This window comes from Magnolia sinica, chromosome 10 (assembly GCF_029962835.1).
Source record: "Magnolia sinica isolate HGM2019 chromosome 10, MsV1, whole genome shotgun sequence".
Taxonomy (NCBI): domain Eukaryota; kingdom Viridiplantae; phylum Streptophyta; class Magnoliopsida; order Magnoliales; family Magnoliaceae; genus Magnolia; species Magnolia sinica.
Window position 1 is genome coordinate 8893905 of NC_080582.1, and position 22608 is coordinate 8916512.

At 40.4% G+C, this 22608-nt stretch overlaps 1 protein-coding gene across 1 annotated transcript; it reads left to right on the forward strand.

Annotated features, from left to right (window-relative positions):
• Positions 1 to 234: 234 nt before the first annotated feature.
• On the forward strand, positions 235 to 21264 carry LOC131257925 (uncharacterized). Its single transcript, XM_058258873.1, has 6 exons — positions 235 to 800; positions 2936 to 3502; positions 7434 to 7657; positions 17300 to 17452; positions 18563 to 18787; positions 20960 to 21264. Exons 1-6 carry the CDS (start codon positions 543 to 545, stop codon positions 21201 to 21203), a joined length of 1671 nt encoding a protein of 556 aa, XP_058114856.1. The 5' UTR covers positions 235 to 542; the 3' UTR covers positions 21204 to 21264.
• The last annotated feature ends 1344 nt before the right edge of the window (positions 21265 to 22608 follow it).

Sequence of the window (22608 nt, forward strand, 5' to 3'; positions counted from 1 at the left end):
ACATTGCCTTACATGTAGGCTCTTTATCCGTTTTGTCAGCTAATTTTGAAGCATAATTCTAAAAATGAAGCATATTTAAATCTCATATGGACCACACCACAAGAAACAAATGGTGATTGATCATTAAAAACTTTTTAGGAGTTACTAAAATTAGTAATTGACCATTAAAAACTTTTTGTGAGTTACTAGAATTTTGGATCAAGCTGATATTTGTGTTGTCCATAGGTTGGAATGGCAAACAAACATTTGGGTGGGGGTATTCAATCACCACTGGTCCTGTAGTATGGTCCACCTAAGATTTGGATCTTGCTTCATTTTCGGATCGTGCCCTAAATTGTTCTGTCAAAACAGATGGACGGCGTGGATTTAAGGCACATATGACGGTGGGCCCACAGTCAGGGATCCATCGACCTCGGCGGATCTCCTGATGCATCTACCTCTATTGAGTCCTCCGCCCTTGTTCGCCCAACCTCGTCTGCCCGCCTAGACTCTGTAAAAAACCTCTTCAAAAATCTGAAAAAGAAGAAGAAGCTGCAGCAGCAATGGAAGAAGCGCATGAAATCCTCTTAAATTCTCTAGAAGGTTCTGGAATCTCTCTCCCCACAGGCGTTTCTTCCATCCAAGACCTCACCCCTGGGGCCCTCGTCTCCATCTGCGCCCAGTCCCTCCGCCTGATCGACGGCTCATCTTCCTTCCCCACCTCCTTGCCCATCTCCATGGCCGAGAGATTCAAGATCTGTACGGACATCGCCTCCGCCGTCAAAGGCCTCGGCTACAGAGGCGATCTCAGCTTCCACCAGGTCCATACATTTTCTCCATTTCTTTCTCTGTTTCTGAGGAAGTTGTTTTCTGATACTCCGCCGGAGTATGGGGTATCGTACTCACCACACATTGATGCATACATATGTCGGTTGCACCAGACCGTCCAATTTGATGGGGGATATGTTGATTTATCTGGCAGTTAGAATCGTTGGATCATTTCATAATTCGGTTAATTAAATTTGTTGTATCTGTACGCTCAAAAATTGGAGAGAGAGAGGAATTCTCCTATCTGAAGGGGAATTACATGCGGAGTTCTTCTTCATCAAAAGCTGAAAAGGATTTTAAGAGAGGAAGAAATCAAATGGATGTAACAGTCAAGGGCAGTTTGGGTAAAGGAAGGTGATAAAAATACAAGTTATTTTCATGGCATAGAAAATGGGGGGAGAAGTAATCCTATTCACAGTCTAGTGTCAACAATAGGATCCTACTCTGGCAAGTGGCCTTCCCATTTCTGTTTCTCAATTCCAGTGAATCTAACTACGCTGCCACAAGTCCTTAGAATCCTAGGAAATCAGGGATCATCTCACGCACACGTTTCTTGCTGTTTTCTTCGCATGCACAGTACCTTTTTGTGCTTCCATGTCCCGTCTCATGGAGAGTATGCTGGTAGAGGTGTGGTCTCTTACCTTAAGCCAGTGAATTTAATATGTCCATTTGCAAGCACAACTTGCTGGCAATGTGAAGCCCATTTGCACTCTCTCTCTCTCTCTCTCTCTCTCTCTCTCTCTCTCTCTCTCTCTCTCTCAATGTATTTCAGCATTTTCTGTCAATAGGTTTTCTAATCCACATGCATGTGTAAGTTCGCCAATCTACACAGCACCAATAATTGGTGAGAGCTACCAGCCATCCAACAGGTGGCAGCCACCATGCAGATGTCCTGTCCCAAAAATCAATCTGGTCAACGAATGATGTGTGCACCGTTAGAAATGCATGGACAGAGCAGAAAAACTTAGTCATGTTCTTGCAGCAATCCATTTGTTTCATAAACCGGGCCAGCCTGACTAATTGATTGGGCTGATTTTCAGGTCAGAGCATCTAAATGTTGGGAAACTCGTGATTGGAAAATTGTTTCTTGTACGCATATGCCATGTTGGATGTTGGCACATGTTATGGCGTGTTGATCGGTGCCTTATGCATGATTAACAAACTTGTATCAAAAGTCCATCTTTTAAACTTTGAGAGCCCCATTTGTTTCATAAACCGGGCCAGCCTGACTAATTGATAGGGCTGATTTTCGGGTCAGAGCATCTAAATGGTGGGACACACGTGATTGGCAAATTGTTTCTTGTACCCATATGCCATGTTGGATGTTGGCACATGTTATGGCGTGTTGATCGGTGCCTTATGCATGATTAACAAACTTGTATCAAAAGTCCATCTTTTAAACTTTGAGAGCCCCTTACAACTAGGGTTGCAACGTCAACCCAAACCCAATTGACCCAACCTGAGTTCAGGTCAGGTTGTCAAGGTCCTCAACTTGGGTTTGGGTCGGAAAATGCCAACATGATTGGAATTCGGTTTGGGTTTGGATTTGAGCAAATTCGGGTCGGGTTGGGAATAATCACATGCATTTGGGTTGGGTCAAGTATAGAGGACTTCGGTTTGGGCACCTTGGGTTGGCATTTGGGTCAGGCCAGGTTGTGGGTTGGGTCCTTTCGGGGCCGGGTTGGGTGTGCTTGACCCTCAACCCGACCCAACCTGCCCAAGTTGCACCCCTGCTTGCAACAATCATACAAGTCTTGAATCATCAATCTGCCCCATCTGGCTTTTGCCTCATCATGTACATTGTACACACGTCTTGTTCATTTATTTCATTTGCACTGTCCAGTAACAACATGCTAACAGCACATGGAGTAAACTTGCTTTCAGAAACATGGGCTTGCTTCTTTTTTCCAAGAGAATGATTGAGGTGTGCGAGAAAAAAAGGATGTAAATATATTGCTAATTGCAGATCCTTCCGTTTCCTTCCAATGACTGGATGTCTCTGGCTAATGATTTTATTGTTGTTCATCTGTTATTGTGTATTTGGTTTCCTTTTCTTCTGATTTCAATTGCCATTCTTCTTATTGCTCCAAAATTATTCTTAGAAGCAGAAATGTGTTGATTCCGGCAGTTCCTGTATCCTTCCGATGATGACTCATATAAGTTGGTGAGATTCTTGGTGGAGAGGCTGTCCCAGACATCGGAAGGAAGAAAAGTTGCTGGCAAAAATGAGATCAATGCTAGATTCCGTGGAAACAAAGTGCTTTTTGATAAAGTTGGTGGTGCATTAAAGGACTGGATTGAAGGCGGTGATCCCCCAAGTGCAGATCAGAGTAATCATACTGTTCCATCGAGGACAAGATCTTTGAGGATAGGGAATCAGGAAACTCAGTCTGGCAAGAAGGATGCACCGGTCATAACCTGCCAAGGAAAACCAGAGGCTTCAAATGCTGTGGCCGAGGACGTTTTTAAACATGGGTTGCTTGAAGCTCACATTATGCCAGGGCAGATGGATGAATCAGCGATTGCTGAGAAAGACGGACAGAGGGCTGAGGTGGATGTTAGAGAGCCGTTCAGAGAACCTGGGACATTGACAAGTGACGCATCTGTAGATGGAGAAAGCATGGAACAGAGAAATGATAGATCTGTTAGAGAGCTTGAACAGAAAGTGGCTTCTCTCCGGGACCAATCATCCAAGGTGAATTTGCGTGAAAGAGGCTATTGTTTGTTATGTTTTGTCCTGTTAAATTCTTGTTGAAACAGTGGAATGTTCACACACAACATTGTACGAGAACTTTTGTATACACCGTTTTTTACCACAAAAAATGTCACTTGTGCACAACGTCATATCTGTTCAAAATGTGGGATGCATCCAATGTTGTCAAAATCGTTATCATATTGTAAATCGTAATAGGGGTTGAATCATATCGAATCACAAATCGTATCGTAAATCGTAAGATTTTTCTGATTTACAAAAAAAATAAAATATAAAAAACACATGAAGAGATATACGTAAATCAGAAAAGATTAAAAACTCATCAATCATCCATTTACCAGCATCATGTACCTAAAAAGTAATACATATCATGATTTTATCAATTGAGAAAATGTATATGGTATATATATCATGATAGTAAATTTTTTATTCTTTTGTACCTTTCTTGTGTAAAATCATGTTAGAAAAAATGGCATTTGATTCCAATTTGAACAAAAAGAGATCTTGATTTCTTTGTTTTGGGTTTTTGAATAACAAAATTCCCAAATCTTCTCTCTCTCTCAAATGAAAAAAAGAGAGGATATTTTTAATAGGGGACATCCTTTTTCATATTTTACGAGCAAAATGGTACAAATAAAAAGAAAAAATTGAATAATTTCTTTTTTTAAAAATGATTTTTTAAGTTTTTTTAGGCCCATTTATGCAATCCATGATTATCTTACGATTTGTATGATAATCGTACGATTATTTAGGATTTACAATTTGGGTGTACGATTTGAATCGTACACCCATACGATATAATATGAATAGTATGATTCATACCGTGAATCATACGATTTTGATAACATTGGATGCATCATAAAGATCACTTGTGGTGAAAACCAGGATGGTTCTTTTGTCAGGCAGGCTACACAATCAAAATCAATGGAGAGCTGATTGTTCGACTTGATGAGTGGATTGTTCCAATTTTCACTCCAGGCAATCTTCATTGTTTGGCCAATCCTTTTCTCAGGATAGATGTTCCACCAAAGTAACACATTAGTGGGGAAACAACCGTTGTATGTGAACATTAACATACAATGTTGCACGCGAACAATTCTTGTTGAAAATACCAGTGAATTATTGTTATGTTTTGGTCTTAAGTGGTTTTCTCCATTGTGAAAATAATTTACCAGTAAAGTAAATATTACATAATACTGACTTTATTAGAAGGTCTGTGAAAATATGATTCATGATGCAGGACATGAAAATTAAATATGATATGCAAGATATCAGGCTTTAGATTATACTAATTCAGAAACAATCACATAAAATTTCACATTCCACACAAAAGTTCAAACATTCAAGCAAGGGGAATCTGTGTGGGTCCAGGCCTACACAGGATAGGGCTGGATCAGTAAAATTATGGACCAATCAATACTCAAAGGGAAGTAAAAATTATCCACACATGCACAACAATCAATCCTTAATCCAAGGGATTCACCAATTCCAATTCAAAGAACCCTAGGGTAAGAAAATAGGCATAAAATTGGAGATTTGAGTAATTTAGGGTTGAGTTTAGGGATTTTGGGTGAAAGCGGAGTGAAAGAGAGGAGAAAGACGAACCAGAGAAGTATCGCACGCGTGGACAACAATAATGGCCCAGACGCACATGCTTGTGATCCCAGCCGCACGTGTGTGGAGCCCACTATTCAGAAAAAGGCCACCTTGGCCCTGGTCGGCCAGGGATGGACTCCAAAACCCCCAAATCTCAGCTCGATCCGATGCACGGTTTATGCGTGGTGCTCCGCCGAAGTTTCAGCCTTTCTGCAGGGCCAGATTTTGGAAATCTACTGTAGAGAAAAAAACGCTGCAATAGAAGATGGATTTGAAGCGTAGATGATTGTAGGAGAATAGAAATATGGATGGAAGAAAGTGAGAAGTATGAATGATAGAAGATAAGGGCGGATCGAGATAGATGTGGCTTCGCACTATTGTAGTTAGCCCTTTGATGAAGGGAGGGCTTCGCTCCCAATTAGGCTTCACAACTCAGAGAGTAGGAAAACGCAGAATTTTTATTAATCTTCCATTGAATTAAAAGAACTATAAAGGGTGTTTATTTATAGGAAAACCCTATACCCCAAAACTCGCGCCATGTGCGCAACCTATTACTTGGCGATGAAGTAAACTAAAATAAAAACCAAACAAAGAAATTTAAAGCGTTCATGATGTTCTAAATAATAACAATAAGCAAAACCTAAAATATGAAATCAATCCGACTAATGGGCTACGATCATGAGATCTCATGGTGGGCTTTTCTTGATTGTCGAGCCCACTCTTTTGAATCAAAACTTCGTCTCCTAACTAGGAGGCCCTTCCTGGACGTCGTCATTGATCCAGATCGACGGTGGGGTCCTCCTTCTGGCGTACGTGCGAAGGGGGCGGCGTGCGCGCGCGTGTGCGCGTGATATCCCCATCAATTCGACATGACCAACTTATTTCGCAATATAAAAATCTGGAAAACTTGTATTTACCGCAACATGTGATTCTGTTTCTACGACTTATTTCTTTCCTAGTATGGTTTCATGATGTAACATTCGAAAAAGATTTTCTGTTTATGGCAGCTTTGCGAATTATCTAAATAATTCCAATACTTATTTTTGTCTTTTCATTTACATCTTCATATTGACCTTTTTTATCACGATGCTAAATATTTAAAGGTAGAGGCTATATATTTTTTCTTTGGGTCAATGCATATCATTGTGATTGATACATGCTAGTGCTCATGTATCTGCACTTCAATATGTATCAAAGGCTTTTTCAGGTACTTATGTTGTCTAGACACTTCAAATGGGTGAGATTTGTCACTATGGAAGGGTTCTTGCATTGAAACCTCTAAATCAAGTCCTAAAACAAAATATTGAAAACTGATTGGACTAAAAACTTGATGTAGCTAACAGAAGAAAATCGGCAACCACACACAATTATATCAAACCCTAGAACCAAATCACGCCCCAAACACACCAATCCAAGATAGAGATTCTTCTACTGCCAACAAAAGTTAAAAATATGCAAAACCAGCGAATAATCAAGCTTTCACCAATTTTTTATGGCTTAGATCATAGGCCCCACGTGTGCAAATATGCAATTGCACAAAGCCTAGCCAAAGGCTTGTAGAAAAGATAAGAAAATGTCCCAAAAGCTACCAGACAATTTTTGTTATTGAGTTTTATATGTAAGGGAACAAAAGAAAAGCCTTAGAACTAATATGGGCCTCACATCAAAGCATAACTATGGGTTGGATGTTATAATCTCAACCGTATAATTTTATTTTAAAGGAAAAAGACTAAATTACCTCTATTTACTTTAGTGACACACAAGCAAAGCAAAAATAAACTAAAGTTCGTCAAAAAATAAAGAAAAAATCATAACTTTAGAAAAATGCCACCAAAAGACACTTTTGTGGACTCGAAAGTGTACCATGGGTACCATAATACATGGTCCATCGATGAGTCTACAGGTTTGGCCCATTATGGAAGATATTTGGGCCCCTTTCCACACTCGAATCCATGCCAAAATTCATCGGCAAGTAAATCAGCCCCATCCATCAATATTATGTCATCCATGTCCTCATCAAGACTCTGGCGAATTGGCTTGAATTATCCAAATCTGCTCGTCAAATTGGTTGAACAGATCAAGCTTGACCAGATTTGATGACCGGACCAATGTGTATGGGTTTGGGCCAGCAGTTGCACTTGAACTTGTCTGGATTTTATAGTGCTGATGCGGATATAAAGTGTCACATGATTATCAAGACCTGTCTTTTTAGAATGAAAAAGATGGTCAACAGCTTCTCATTTTGTAGAAATAATGCATCTGTCATGATGGGAACAAATTTTCCTGATGGAGTCTTGGTTCTTTTGATCTTTTGCAGATGAGATTAGAAGCTGAGGACTTGCAAAGGCAGGAAAAGATGCTGATGGAAGAGGTGAGTGCAAGGACTTTGGAAGTTCAGCATCTGGAAGATGATCACATGCTCTTGAAAGGCGCTGTAGAAATGGCATTTGATGACCAACATCCTGATGGGTTCTATGTCGAAGAGCTCAATAAGCGAGTCAACACAAGAAGGGACAATCTCATGGAATTGGAGTTGCAGTGGTAAGAACTTGTGGTTCTTTATGTGAGCTTTGCTATACGTGCATGGGCAATAAAGCTCATGCACACGCCACACAGGTGCCAGCATGGTGCGATAGGTCTAAGACCCAGTCAATCCATTTGAAAGGAACCACTATATCAACACCCTAGCCCAAAAATCAGGTTGATCCACTGATCAGGTGGGCCACTGTTTGCACCAACAAATGTATGGCTCTGAAAAACTTAGATGAAGGTTTCTAACTCATCCACCCATTTACAATATTGGGGCCCACATGCTGTGGACCAGATCTATTTTTGGGGAAATTTGTAGGAGGTCAGACCAACCTGATGGATGGATTGAATCTTGTACCCATGTGCCAGGCTGGCACATTTGTGCCATGTACATGAGCTTTATCGTGCATGCGTGCGCTTAGCAAAAGCTCTCTTTATGTTATCTTTTGTCTTCAAAAATTTTATTTTTGTGGATTTGAGGCTTTGCTCGGAGACATGGTGGACTGCAGTTGATGTTTTAAAACCCGGACTGGATCTTGACCACTTTCTGTGTGCGATTAGTTCCAACTGCCAGTTCAACTGGTAAGACCCAGCTGGCCCACTTCGGCCTGGAAATCTGCTTCATCTGAAGTCATTAAAAAAAAAAAAAACAGAGAATCAACAACTAATCTGCTGTTAGCTTAGTGGTCGAATGTTTGATTTTCAAGTAGAAGTCATGGGTTCAATATTGTTTTGCAGAACAGTTATCCACCTGATGGGGTTTTATGGTTATGGCCAATTTTGGTGGCTGTTTCCAGTCCAAACCAGTCCAAATGGCAGGTCTGGTCCGTGTTTTAAGACACTGGTTTCACCTGCTCCAAGAAACCTGAGTGGAGTTGTGAAGTTTGATGAATGCTATTTTTTCTTCATGTAATTCGACTCCTAAAATGGCTTGCACACTTTGAGATTATGGAACTTACAATCAAGTTATATTTTCGTCTTCCTATTTTATAAAGAATGATAAACCATCCCTGATTGTGGGTGCATTTGGTTGCACCATATATCATAAAATATCATGAAATTTCTCCAAATTAGACTGATTAAATTTAATCATGAAATATCATGTTATTTGGTGCAACCAAGTGCACCCTTGGCTAAATAAACAAAAGATATATGATTTCTGTTAGAGGCAAAAATGCAATTGGTTGTTGGTATGACTCTATTTCATTTAGAGAACAAATAAGACCAAGTTAATACCATTTTCTGACTCCATTGAAAGAGCCATTTGGGGAGAAGAATGCTAGTACTAGTGTTATGTTGGTTTTGGAAACATCCGGGTGTGTTGGATGACAACCCAGCAATTAAATTGTCGTCTAGCCTGCTGCCCTCGCAAAACCCAAACAAGATGGGGACGGGAGAATTTCTTAAATTTGATGAATTTCCCTCTTGTTTTTGTTAAATTTCGAAGAGGGTCTGAGGGGTGCCACTAGATGACAGCTCAGTTGCTTAGCTGTCCTAAGTGGGCCTACATGTTCCCAAACGTGATGAAACTAGTTTGGGACCAGTTTTCATTCGTTCCTCTTACCCAATGACACCTAAAAAGATTGTTACAATTCGTACTTCTTGTCGTTCTCTATAGATGCTCCAAATCATCCTCTTCTTCCTCCCTTCACCAGTTCTTTGATTTAAAAAATTTGCAAAATGCCTTTAGGATTGGCATTTTGCTTTCTTTACCTAGATTAAAAAAAAAAAAATCTTGAAAAGTGAGCAGAGGCCTCTAGCATAGGAAACTAGGTGCCGTTACCTACATTATCCTTTTAAAAAGTGGGCAAAAAAAAGAAGCCTCGAGGATAGACATTTAGGTGCTCTCATCCAATTTAAACTTGAAAAGTGGGCAAATTTCCTCAAGGATTGGCATTTATGTGCCCTTTACCAAGATTTTTTTAACATGAAACTGTTCAGAATAATCTTGAAAAACTGAAACTGTTCAAAATGCTTCAAAGATAGGAATTTAGTCACCCTTACGAACATTTTTAACTTTGAAAAGTGGAGAGTGCTTTTAGGATTGGCGTCTTGGTGTCCTTACCCTTCATTTTTACTTGGAAAATGGGCAAAATGCCTTGAGGATTGGCATTTTGTTGCCCTTACCCAGATTTTTAACTTGAAAAGTGGGCAAAATGCCCCAAGGATTGGCTGGTGCCCTTACCCAGCTTTTTAACTTGAAAAGTGGGTGAAATACCTCAAAGACTGGCATTTTGGTGTATTTACCCATATTTTTACTTGAAAAGTGGGCAAATTGCCTCAAGGATAGTTATTCAGATACACTTAACTAGATTTTTGACTTGAAAAGTAGGTAAAATGCCTCAAAGATAGGTATTTAGGTGCCTTCACCTAGACTTGTAATTGGGAATTGAAAAAATGCCTCGTGGACAGGCATTTGGTGCATTTACCTAGTTTTTTTTTTTTTTTTTTAAATTTTTTTTATTTAATAACTTGAAAACTGGTTGGATTCTAATGGTTGTATTTTTTTTTAATGTAATTTTGCAGGACTTTGTTGTTTCTCTTTTGCGTGTAGTATTTTGTGCCTCCTTGGTGCTTTTTTGTTAATAAATTTTCCTTTACCATTTTTTATAAAAAAATATATAAAAAAGGGTAGGATTTTATATGCTTGTACTTTGATCTTAAACTTGAAAGGTGGCAAAAGGCCTCAAGGATTGATATTCAGGTTCCCTTGTGGGGGGTTTTTAACTTGAAACTGTGGCCAAATACCTCACCGATATGCATTAGATTGTTGTATCTTTTGATTAAAAAAAAAAACCGCATTAGGTGCCGTTGTCTAGATTTTTAACCTTAAAAGTAGGCAAAATGCCTTAAGAATAGGCATTTAGGCGCCCTTAGATTTTTAACTTGGCAAGTGGCTAAAAAAATGCATCAAGGATTGGGATTTTATTGTCCTCACGTAGAAATTTAATATGAAAAGAGAAAAAACACCTCAAGTATTGCATTTTAGTTCCCTTACCCATATTTTTAACTTGAAAAGTGGGAAAAGGCCTCAAGATAGGGATTTAGGCCCTTACCCAGATTTTTATCTTGAAAAGTGGGCAAAAAGGGCTTATGGATAGACATTATGTGCCAATAAGTTGATTTTTAACTTAAAAAGTGGCAAGTTGCCTCATGGATGGGCATTTAAGTGACATTTCCTAGATTTCAAATTTGGAAAGTGTAGAAAATGCCTCATGGATAAGCATTTAGGTGCCGTTACCTAGACATTTACTTTAGAAAGTGGGAAAAATGCCTGAAGGATTGGGCATTTAGGTGCTCTTACCTAGATTTTTAACATGGAAAGTGGGCAAAAGGCCTTATGGATAGGTGTTTAAGTACCTTTACAAAGATTTTGAACTTTAAAATGAGCAAAACGCCTTAGAAATAGGCATTTACATGCTCTTATTTAGATTGTTAACTTGAAAAGTGGGTAAAATACCTCCAAGAATGGCATTTTGATGCTTTTACCTGGATTTTTAACTGGAACAGTGTGCAAATTGCCTCAAGAATGGCATTTAGGTGCTCTTACCCTGATTTTCTAACTTGAAAAGTAGGCAAATGCTTCAAGGGTAGGCATTTACGTGCCCTTACCTAGATTTTTAACTTGGAAAGTGGCAAAATGCCTCACGGATAGGCATTTAGGTGCCATTACCTTGATTTTTAAGTTGGAAAATGGGGGAAATTCCTTAAGGATTGCAATTTAGGTGCCCTTGTGTGGATTTTTATGCTGGTAAGCGGGCAATATGCTTCAAGGATAGGCATTTAGGTGCTGTTAACTGGATTTTTATTGTAGAAAGTAGGGCAAAATACCTCCAAGATAGCATTTAACTGCTCTTACCTAGATTTGTAACTTGGGAAGTGGGATAAATGCCTTAAGGATAGGTGTTTAGGTGTCTTTATCCAGATTTTTTTAACTAGATATGAGCACAAGGATAGGCATTTAAGCAAGGTATTCAATAATGGTAATGGTGGCTGTAATGGCCATAACGACCTTTTGTTTTCTTGAAAAAACCGTTTTGGCCCCATCATGGGCCATTTTTTTATATGGCTGTTATGTCCATTTTGGCCTTTTAACGTGTAATGGTTGCCACCATTACCATTATGTAACAGCCATTACAACGGTTAACATAACCGTTTTGGCATACCATGCATTTAAGTACCCTCACATAGATTTTGAACTTGGAAAATGTCCCAAAAGTAGGCATTTATGTGCCCTTACCTAGATTGTTAACTTGAAAAGTGGGCAAAATGCTTCGAGGAATGGTATTTTGAAGGTCTGTTCGTGAATTTTGACTAGGAAAGTGGGCAAAATACCTTAATGATTGACAATTTTGTTCATTTTCCTAAATGTTAACCTTGAAAAGTATGAAAAAATGTATCAACGATTGGCATTTAGGTGCCTTTTACCTGATATTTAACTTGGTGATTGGGCAAAATGCCTCAGGGCGAAGCATTTGGGTGCCCTTACGTAGTTTTTTTTTCCATTTGGAAAATGCCTCAAGGATAACAATTTAGGTGCCCTTATGATGCGAACATCAGTGGTGCACGCTTTATATTGTACCAGAGGAGGAGGCGTCGTACAACGATTTTTAAAACAACACTAATTCCTAGCCCCCCAAATAGATGATGCGGACATTAGTGATGCACCCTTTAGAGTGTAGTAGAGGAGGAGGCGTCACCGATAGAGTACCGGAGCGGAGGAGTTGATGTGGATGGACGTTAGGTCCATTGGACTCATTTTCTGACGCGCTACGAGTGTAGGAGCAGCATGACCGCACCCTGACTATAGATCCATGGGTCGGATTTCACACCCTGCTACACTGGTGTTTTAGTTTTAGACACTTTTGTTCTTCTTTTTTTTTCTTGTTTTAGGGGCTTTATTGCTCTTTCTTTATTTTTTCATTTTTTTATTATTTTTCTTGTTTTCAGGGGCTTTAGTGCACTTTTACTTTTTCCATAGCTTATATATACGTTGTGAGAAACCCTATTTTCATTATTATTGAATGAATAGAAATTCGTTTCTTTTCTTCCTCTTTATTCAAGAGATTAGGGTTTCAGGATTGGCCCTTGGGTGTTGAGGATTCCACCTCGATTTCAGGTTTCCTTCTTTCTAGATCTTCGAGGTGCAGGAAAAGGTAAGAATCATCCTCCTTTTCTTTTGACGACAAAAGGACCTGTACTTTCTTCATCTCGAACCCTTCATTCTTCACCTATTTTGTTTCTCTCTGGATATCCCTTTTATAGTTTGAACGGAAAAGGGGGACGATTAGTCAGTAGAATCAGATCAAAGCTTGACTATGGACTGACTTATGCTAGATCTGGGATATTCTCATATCCCTAGGCCCTTCCTTTTACTGTTTACGTGATTTTATGCTAAGGGGCATGATCTTGACGGAATGACCTCATCTTTGCTTTGAAATTTATCTAATCCATTTGATTGGAAACGGTTAGTTGATTCGTGTATTTATTTGAACATTCTTTAACCTGATTATACATGCATCTAGGATTAGGTCATCACATGTCCCTGCATCAATAGACCACAAAACTGTCATGAGCAGAAGCCTGCACCTGGTTTTCCCATCCCTACCTACTCCACCGTGCCATGCCCAGAGTTAATTCTCCATAGATCTTGAGATCACCCAAGTCGTGTTAAACAAAGTAAGAAAATGTCTCCACACCTTAACAACAGAGGGATAATGAATAAAAAGATGATCGATTGAGTCTCCATCCTTCATTCACATTAGACATGTTAGGAAGAACCATGGCCCTTTTCTGCAAGTTATCTATAGTGAAGATCCTCTTTTGACCCAACAACCAAACAAAAGCCATAACACGGGTGGGTCCCATGTACCCTCGCACGGGAGAGACGAGGGACCGAGGTTGGAAACCCCAATCATGCTAAATAATGACTTCATTGAGAATGACTCGTTGGGGCTTTTTGTTCAAACCATTGAGTCCTTGATGAGGACATCCACGTGCATGCCACCCGTCCGAGGGTACGCGAGTAGGAGGAGAGCACCAGTATCCCTATGGCTAGACGACCTGTACATGGGACCCACTAGGCCGGGATCATCATGAGCTACATTTTGAGGAGTATCGAGCCATTGATCTTCATCGATATATCATTTCGACTGTTAGATTGCGATCGGGGATCATCATCACCGTCGGCTCAAGATTGCGATCACTCGTGAAGCCTAATGGACGACATATAGGCTATTTGATGGCATGGATTTTTTTTAAAGATTTATTTGCTAGTTTATTTTATGTTTCGAATATTTTAAGAGTGTTATGTCATTTTATTTATTTATTTATTTATGTTCTAAGAGTGATTTGACAATAAGTGAGGGTATATTTATAATTTTCTTTTATCTAGATTATAAAAGAGGGGGGGGGGGGGTCGTTGAACCTCTCCATGCATGATTTTCTTAAAAATCTCTTTAGTTTTCTCTCATTCTTCATGTGATTTGAAGGTGATATCCAAGTGATTTGGATAATAGGATTGGTGCGAAGTCATTCCTCTTTGACGGAGATGCGAGGATTCTTCTATCTTTCATCTTCTCTTTTCCCTTTGCTAAAAAAAAGGTATTTTTCTCAAACTTTCACCTCTTTCCTCTTCCCCTTTGATCTAAAATCATCCAAACCCCTCATTCCCTCTTCCTTACATCACCTACTTAGCCCAACCAAACCCTAATCTTACAATCCCTCAACCCGCGCCAAAACCTCCCACACGTGTGAGCCTCTCCATGCATGATTTTCTTAAAAAACTCTCTAGTTTTCTCTCATTCTTCATGTGATTTGAAGGTGGTATCCAAGTGATTTGGATAGTAGGATTGGTGCGAAGCCATTCCTCTTCAACGGAGGTGCAAGGCTTTCTTTTATCTTTCATCTTCTCTTTTCCCTTTGCTAAAAAAAAGGTATTCTTCTCAAACTTTCACCTCTTTCCTCTTCCCCTTTGATCTAAAATCATCCAAACCCCTCATTCCCTCTTCCTTACATCACCTACTTAGCTCAACCAAACCCTAATCTTACAATCCCTCAACCCGCGCCAAAACCTCCCACACGTGTGACCATACGGCCACACATGTGAGCCTCTCCATGCATGATTTTCTTCAAAAACTGTCTAGTTTTCTCTCATTCTTCGTGTGATTTGAAGGTGGTATCCAAGTGATTTGGATAGTAGGATTGGCGCAAAGCCATTCCTCTTCAACGGAGGTGCAAGGCTTTCTTTTATCTTTCATATTCTCTTTTCCCTTTGTTAAAAAAAAGGTATTCTTCTCAAACTTTCACCTCTTTCCTCTCCTCCTTTGATCTAAACTCATCCAAACCCCTCTTTCTCTCTTCCTTACATCACCTACATTTGCCTAACCAAACCCTAACCTTGGAACCCCTCAACCCGCGCCAAAACCTCCCACATGTGTGACCTTATGGCCACACGTGTGAGCCATACTAGCTGGCCATACAGTCAGCTAAACACCCCAACCCTAACCCTAGCCTAAACCCTAAATCCCCTAAACCCTAGATTCCCAAATTCCCTACAATTCCCAATACCTAACCCTCCAATCCTACATTTCCCTTTAATTAGGACTTGAAAAACCCCAAATCATTTAACTAATCACACAACTCAAGTCCTAATTGCAGTTTTCCCTAAATTCCATGAGCCCTAGGTTAGCCTAAGCCATAATTGAGTGAACCCTAATTCGTATTAGCTTCCTATTTGGATTTAGATTACTTCCTATGCTAATTGGATGTTCCTACATGCATAAGATCCTATCAATTAGTGTTTGAATGGCTATGCATTGCGTAGTTGTTACATATGGGGCTTGATCCTCTCATAGTTAAGTGCTTGATTCTTAATATATGTGATGAATTAGCATGACATATGAATTTTAATTATTTAGGTTAAATCGATGATTGATCTTACTTGATTATTTAGTCACATGCACGTGTTCTGCATCAGTCCTCTTTGTCGACAAAACTGACATTGGAGAGTGTCTTCAAAAGCTCCAAGAAATCTCCCACTTTGCTTTCTGATAGGTTTCTTCGACAAGGAGGAGCCCAAACCACCAGTCCCCCTAAAAAGGAGAAACAATCCACCATTGAAATGTAGCGATCAAGGGCTATACGGGTGATGCTAGGAAATTGATCTTCAAGCACTTGGTTTCCACACCAAACATCAACCCAAAAATGGATTCAGCGTCCATTAGCCATCGAGAAGGTGACACCCTGATGGACAACGGATTCAGTAGATGCCATTGCTTTCCAAATGGTAGAGGCTATGTATTATCAAGATTTTTAACTTGAAAAGTACACAAAAAGCCTCAAGGATAGGCATTTAGGTCGCCTTATCCAGATTTTTTGCTTTAGAAAGGTGGCAAGATACCTCTAGGATTGGTATTTGGTTCTCTTACCCGGAATTTTAGCTTAGAAACTTAGCAAAATGCCTCAAGAATAGGCATTTATGTGCCCTTACCCAACATTTTAATGTCACTAGTGTAGTTTGGTGCTGTAAGGAGGTGCAATATGCATAGAGCTATCTTAGCATTGTTTTATAAATAACAGTGACTCTTCAACCATACACATGACATAGTTGCATAGCAATCTTGGTTGTCCAAAACACTTACCCAACTATGGATGGAGCATGACACACACACACACACACACACACACACACACACACACACACACACACACACAAGAAATAAAAAACAGAAGCAAAAAAGAAACAAAAATAATACTTAATTTTTTTTATTTCCCTTTGAATTTGAACCACTCACTATATTAGTATTAACCATCGAATTGATAGATACTACAAATGTATGGTAAGGACTGCTTGATAAGTTTGATTCAGAGATCTTCTCCATCCAATTGTACACCCACGATTCTCATTACTGTACATTAGCACCATGTTTGAGGAGGATGAACCACCACCATTTTGAAAATTGTGCAAACCTAACAAAATAGTCTATCCCTGTGTAGATGGTGTAACCTATGTACACATGAAGCAGGTCACAACATGACAGAAAGTGAATGATCCAAGCCGTCCATCTCAGATTTCCTATCATACAAATCTACATATGGAATCAACCACATCAGCTTGTTGGATTGTCCTCATTTTGTGAAACAAACCAACGGATGCGGGCAATTTTATCATAATTCTACACACATTGCATGCCTATCCCCTCCATTTCTTCACCATGGCATGCTTAAAGTGCAACCCATTGAATGTACGTTTCGGATCATTCACAAATATAGGCTGAGGGCTCATGCATTGAAAATGCTGCACGAGAGTACACTCACAGGACACGAATGGTATTTAACTAAAAGTGTAAACTGCTGCTTTCACAGATTTTTAACTTGAGATGTGACAAAATGCCTCTAGGATGGGAATTTAGTTGCCCCTACCTAGATTTTTAACCTCGGGAAGTGCGTGAAATGCCTAAAGAGTAGGCATTTAGGTGGCCATACATACAAAAAGTGGACAAAATACCTCAAGGATAGGTATTTGGGCACCCTTTGATTTCGGACTTCAAAAGTGGAAAAAATGCTTCATCATAATATAAGTTATAAGTTATAACACAATCAGTTGATCATTAGCATGCCTCTTTAAGAATTAGGTTTGATCTACCCTGGCAGGGATGCTTTCAAACGACCTTTGGAGGAGAAAAAGATGAGCCTGGAGCAGTCTCTTCATGAACGAAAAATAAAATCGGGTGAAAAGGAAAAGCTCTTGCGGCTGGAAAAAGTCGAGCTGGAGTTAAAAGCTACTACATCGGAAATTCTAAAGAGGTAATCATTGATTTCTCTTGACTGTTATTCTGATTTGGGAAAGATTTCCATTGAAGTCATTGCAGTAAATACCCATATCAGTATGGTGAGCTTTGTTTCTTTAAAATGTGAAAACAGAGTTTTTCTGAGCTTACACTTGCCTCTTAATATGCACCCCTGCATGCGGCACGTGTAGGACATCTGATCTTGTGGGTTCAACTCGTCATGCAGACCACATGTTTGTGTCGGAACTGGAATACTGGCTACTTCTGTAGAAAGTGTCCCTTGTTTTAGTAGATGTGCGGCCCACCTAATGACTTGACCAGCCTATTTTTGGCCAGCTCAACACTGTGCAGGGCCCACGTGATGCACCAGCTTGAATATCAGGGTCACGGATTCCCTACTGACTCTGTCAGTAGCCAGTTAGCCAGTAGTTACTGGATGGTGCTCTTTGGGCCCCACCATGATGTATGTGTTTTATCCAAACCGTCCATCCATTTTTCTAGATCATTTTAGGCATGAGCCCAAAAATTAGGCTGATCCAAATCTCATGTGGACCGCACCACAGGAAACAATGGTGATTGAATGCTCACCATTAAAAACTTCTTGGGGGCCACAAAAGTTTTGGATGAAGCTGATAGTTGTGGTCTCTTCATTTAGGTCTTTGTGACCCAATCAATAGGTTGGATGATAAATAAACATTGCAGTGAGCCCTAAGAAGTTTTTAATGGTGGGCGTTCAATCACTACTGTTTTCTTGTGGTGTGGTCCACTTGAGATTTGGATCTATCTCCTTTTGGGGCTCATGCCCCCAAAATGATCTGGAAAATTAGATTGAGGGCGTGGATAAAACACATATATCATGGTGCGGTCCACAGCACTGTCCAGTAGCCACCTTGCTACTAGCAGCGTTATTAGGCAATCTGTGTCCGAATATTAGACAGGCTCCCAGGTGGCACTTGTGGCTATGTGTAGAGGTGCCTATGGGCATAGAAAAAACTCAAAAATCAAAAGAATAGGTGGGGCCTTTGCAAACAGAAAATGCTTTATTGATCAAGACAGAGTTTCAGCTTCTCATTTAAATCCTAAAACTGACTTTTCTTTTACTTCCCTCTGTTTTTATTGGTGTTAGGGAGGAGGAAAATTCTAAGCTTTCGGTGGAGCTCGAGACCCAGCCAAAGATTGCTTCTAGAAAGTCCTATATTCAGCGGATAACTGAGATCACGAAGAACAGCAGGAAACAAGATGCGGACATAGACCGAATACTACAAGAGACTCGGCAGGTTCAGATTGAGAGTAATTCCATCCAAGACCGCCTTCATCGAACTTACATGGTGGTAGACGAAACCGTATTCAGGTATGGACGTTATGTTGTTCCTGTTCATCTCTTTGCATTTGGTATTTGAGTTTTTTAAGCTTGTACAAGTGGGGTCCATGGTTCAGCAATCCAGACTTATTGGTTTCTTGGGCCTAACTGTGGATGGACGATGATCCAAAGATCTCTTGCCAATCATAAACTTTTGAACTTGTGTGGCCTTGAAATTCAAATCAGTGGTAAATAATAATAACAGTAATGAAATATAATTTTCCACATTCAGCTATCTTTCAAAAGAAAAAAAAGGTCCCACATTCAAATGGAAAGAAAAAGGCTTAAGCCTGGTGGTTAGGATCTTTGAACTTGAGAGACTTTGGGGGCATGGTCCATCTAATGGTGGGGGCCTAACAGATCAATGGTCTGGATCACTTGAACCATGAGCCACACCGAATGCACTGCACATACTTAGGTCAAGGATCACCAAATATACATGTGTGGCCCACCTGATTATTCGACCATCTAGATTTTTGGCCAGGTCATGTGGCACCTGATAATTGGGCTCTCTCGACTCTTGGGCGGGCATCTACATGGTGTGACACACCTTTTGCAAGGCTTTTGGTGGTGTATGCTTGGTTTTACATTGTCCAATACCTATCATACCTAGTTGCTGGTTCAAGCCCATAGCTCAGGTGGTAGACAATCTGCATTTCCACAGGGCTTGGGTTCGAGCCCAACTTACATTAAAAAAAAAAAGAAAAAGAAAAAGAAGTCGACACGACTCAGTATTGCCAGAGTTGTATCAGTTTTGGTGGCAACTGGTCCATTTTGGACCACCTATACATTAAAATCTGACGATTTAAACTTGTTGGACTGATACTTTGTAAAGAACTGGGACCGAGTTGAATGAGTCAGACCGATACGCACCTAGTCAGGACAACTTGGACCCAGTCCAAGACAGATCTGGACCGAGTCAGACGGGTTTCACTTTTTCTGATTTTTAAAATATTGTTTTTGTGTTGTCAAGGCAACTTATTCTGTATCAGACAAATTGAACTGGTATCAATGACGGTCTCATCTGGACATAAGACGAGTTGTGCTCCAAGGTTGAGTTTTAAAACCTTTGGTGTATCTGGGCATGGAGAGGGTGCACCATGCTGAATATAACAAACCTCCAATAAGAGTTGTTAGTGCATTGTGGTGCGGACTCCTCTGTGGGGCCCAGGTGGGTTTACTAGGGATGATGGTGGGACATCTGGAACATCGCTACACCCACCTTATTAATGGCCTGAAAAAAATGGATGGTAGGACTAGAAATGGTTTCAACGATCCATTTTTGAAGGCCCTTGAGATGATTTTATGGCCATGTGCTATCAATCATTGGTGGCCTCTTCTGGACCCGCAAGGAAATTTCAGCATAATACAGTAATAGGCCTGCTTAAAAGACTCAGTGACCTGGACCAACTCATTTAGCACTGAGCTAAGCCGTGACTTGCCTGAGTCGGGTCACATGCATACTCAGTGCTCCTCGCCCTGATGATGTGCCAAGGTATACTAAGTGTTGCCCATGGTTGGGTCCTTGCTCTTGCTCCGGTGGTAGACTCTTAGGAGTTTCAACACCTGGTCAAGGGTTCGAGCACCCATAGGTGGTGAAATCCCACTAAGGCGTGAGTGTGTGGTGGTGTGTGTGCATGTGTTAAAAAAAGGAAAAAAAAAAAGAAAAAGTGTTGCCCATGGTTCAAGTGATCCAGGTCATTGATCTGTCAGGCCCCATGGTAGATGGACGGTGCCCTCAAAATCTCCCAGGTTGACAGACCCTAAACCAAACTGCCAGGCCTGACCTTGCTCATAAAAAAATGTTCTTGTACAATCAACCAGCATATATCCAAGCCTGGCATCAGGTAGGTGTTATAACTAGCTGCCCTGCCCTCCCAAAAATCAAGACGTCCAATAATTAGGTGTGCACAGTACACGGTGGGGCCCATGGTTTAAGTAATCCAGATCATTGGTCTCTTAGCCCCACAACAGATGGACGATAAGCTCAAGATCTTGTAGATTCAATGGCCCTAACCAAATGGACGGCACTCCAGGATGGAATTTGGACTGGCTGGGCTAGGCCTGTGCCATTTGAGACATTGGTATTGCTTGGCCCATCCCATCGCCAACACTGCACTAGTTAATTCTTATAGGTTGTTGTTTATGTTACCATTCGTCCAGGGATGCGAAGAACGACCCAGTGAGGCGGCAGGCTTATAGGCTTCTAACCACCATCCACGACAGCTTTGAACAGATGTCGAACAAGATCCTTGCCACCGACAGAGCTCGAAGGGAAGCGGCTGAGCAGGAAGCAAAGCTCTCAGCCATGGCCTCACGCAGTTTCGACACGGACAAACTCCAAGTGGACCTCGATGCAATCAGGAAGGAAAATGATCTCTTAGAACAACGGCTCCGGCGCAACTGATTTGTAAATTCTCTCGCCTAAATTCTTTTTTATCAAATATTTTGAAATGAATTTGTTAGAATATATAGCCTGTTTTAATGAAAATTGGACTGATTGAAGAGTGCCAGATTGGAATGTGTATGAGATTTCAGGCTGTTCATTTGGCGGGCCCATCATCTACATGATGTAGACCGAAAAAGGCAAACGGCCAAAGGCTAGGATTTGCACAATCTTTCTACAGGTGTGCCTAACTACCGACAGTCTGGATCATTAAAACATTGGCCTTGCCGTACAAACTGAAAAATCCATGTATGCTTTGCATATCCTCTAGTCGGGGGATCATACAATTTCTAGTAACTGTGTGAGATCTGGGCCATTCATCAGGTGGGGCCCACTTCAGAAATATGCTGACCCAAAAAAATAAGCTGCTGACTAATCACTTGGGCTGTCGTGTGATGATGATGAATATAGACCATTGAGCTGTTTTTCGTTTTGTTTTGTTCTTTTTTGTCCCTATGTTTCAAACGTCCAGGGCGGACTTGATGAATGGACGAATCTGATTCATGGTTGAGGGTATGTCCGCGTGAGGGCCTCACATGATGAACGGTCTGGATATGGTACATATTTGCCAATCTGGCTCATATTCGGCCTAATTATCTGTTCAATCCAGCCACTGATAATTGATATTTTTTAACTGATTTTTACTGGAAAATTCCTTCAGGATTCAGATGTTACCAAATGGTGCCTCACATTCCCAAATGATGCTTACTGCTCTTTATTTTTTTTTTCTTTATAAAGCGGAGAATATAGAATTATGGGGTCCACATGATGCATTCGACATCCAACACGTCCAACAGATGCACACCTACATGATTATTGGACTAACAAAAAGTAGGATAGATCCATAAGACGGGCTAATTTATAATAAATAATATGCTTCACTCAAAATATTAAAATTCAAGTGTAGCCCAACTGATGATTTGATCAGCTTGGTTTTTTATTCATGTTATCACCTTGGTGGAGTGCATAAGGTGGATTGGTTGAATGTTACACATATACCATGTGGGCCCACACGTTTTTTAAAAGAAAAAAAATTTAAATGAAACTAATTTTGTAATGTGTAATATGCACTCGTCCATATAATTGGATCTGCTTAATTTTTGGGATAATATCCTAAAATGATCTGGAAAAATGGATGGACGGTATGGATGTAGAATACATACATCAAGGTAGGCTCCATGAGAAGAGCCGCACTGGCTTGGGTGAGACCGGGGTCTCAACTCATCCGCTCCCAACAAACATGCATGCACGAGAAAAAGCCGCATCACCTAACGCAAGCCATGCCATGCATGGGATGAGCTCATGCACCTAACGCATGGCATGTCACATGCCAACTCATCCTCCCTCCTTTCTCTATTTATTGGGA

Coding starts and splice junctions, on each gene's coding strand:
- LOC131257925 (XM_058258873.1), top strand. CDS start 543: ATGGAAGAAGCGCATGAAATCCTCTTAAATTCTCTAGAAGGTTCTGGA. Junction 801..2,935: donor GCGATCTCAGCTTCCACCAG/GTCCATACATTT, acceptor TGATTCCGGCAG/TTCCTGTATCCTTCCGATGA. Junction 3,503..7,433: donor TCCGGGACCAATCATCCAAG/GTGAATTTGCGT, acceptor GATCTTTTGCAG/ATGAGATTAGAAGCTGAGGA.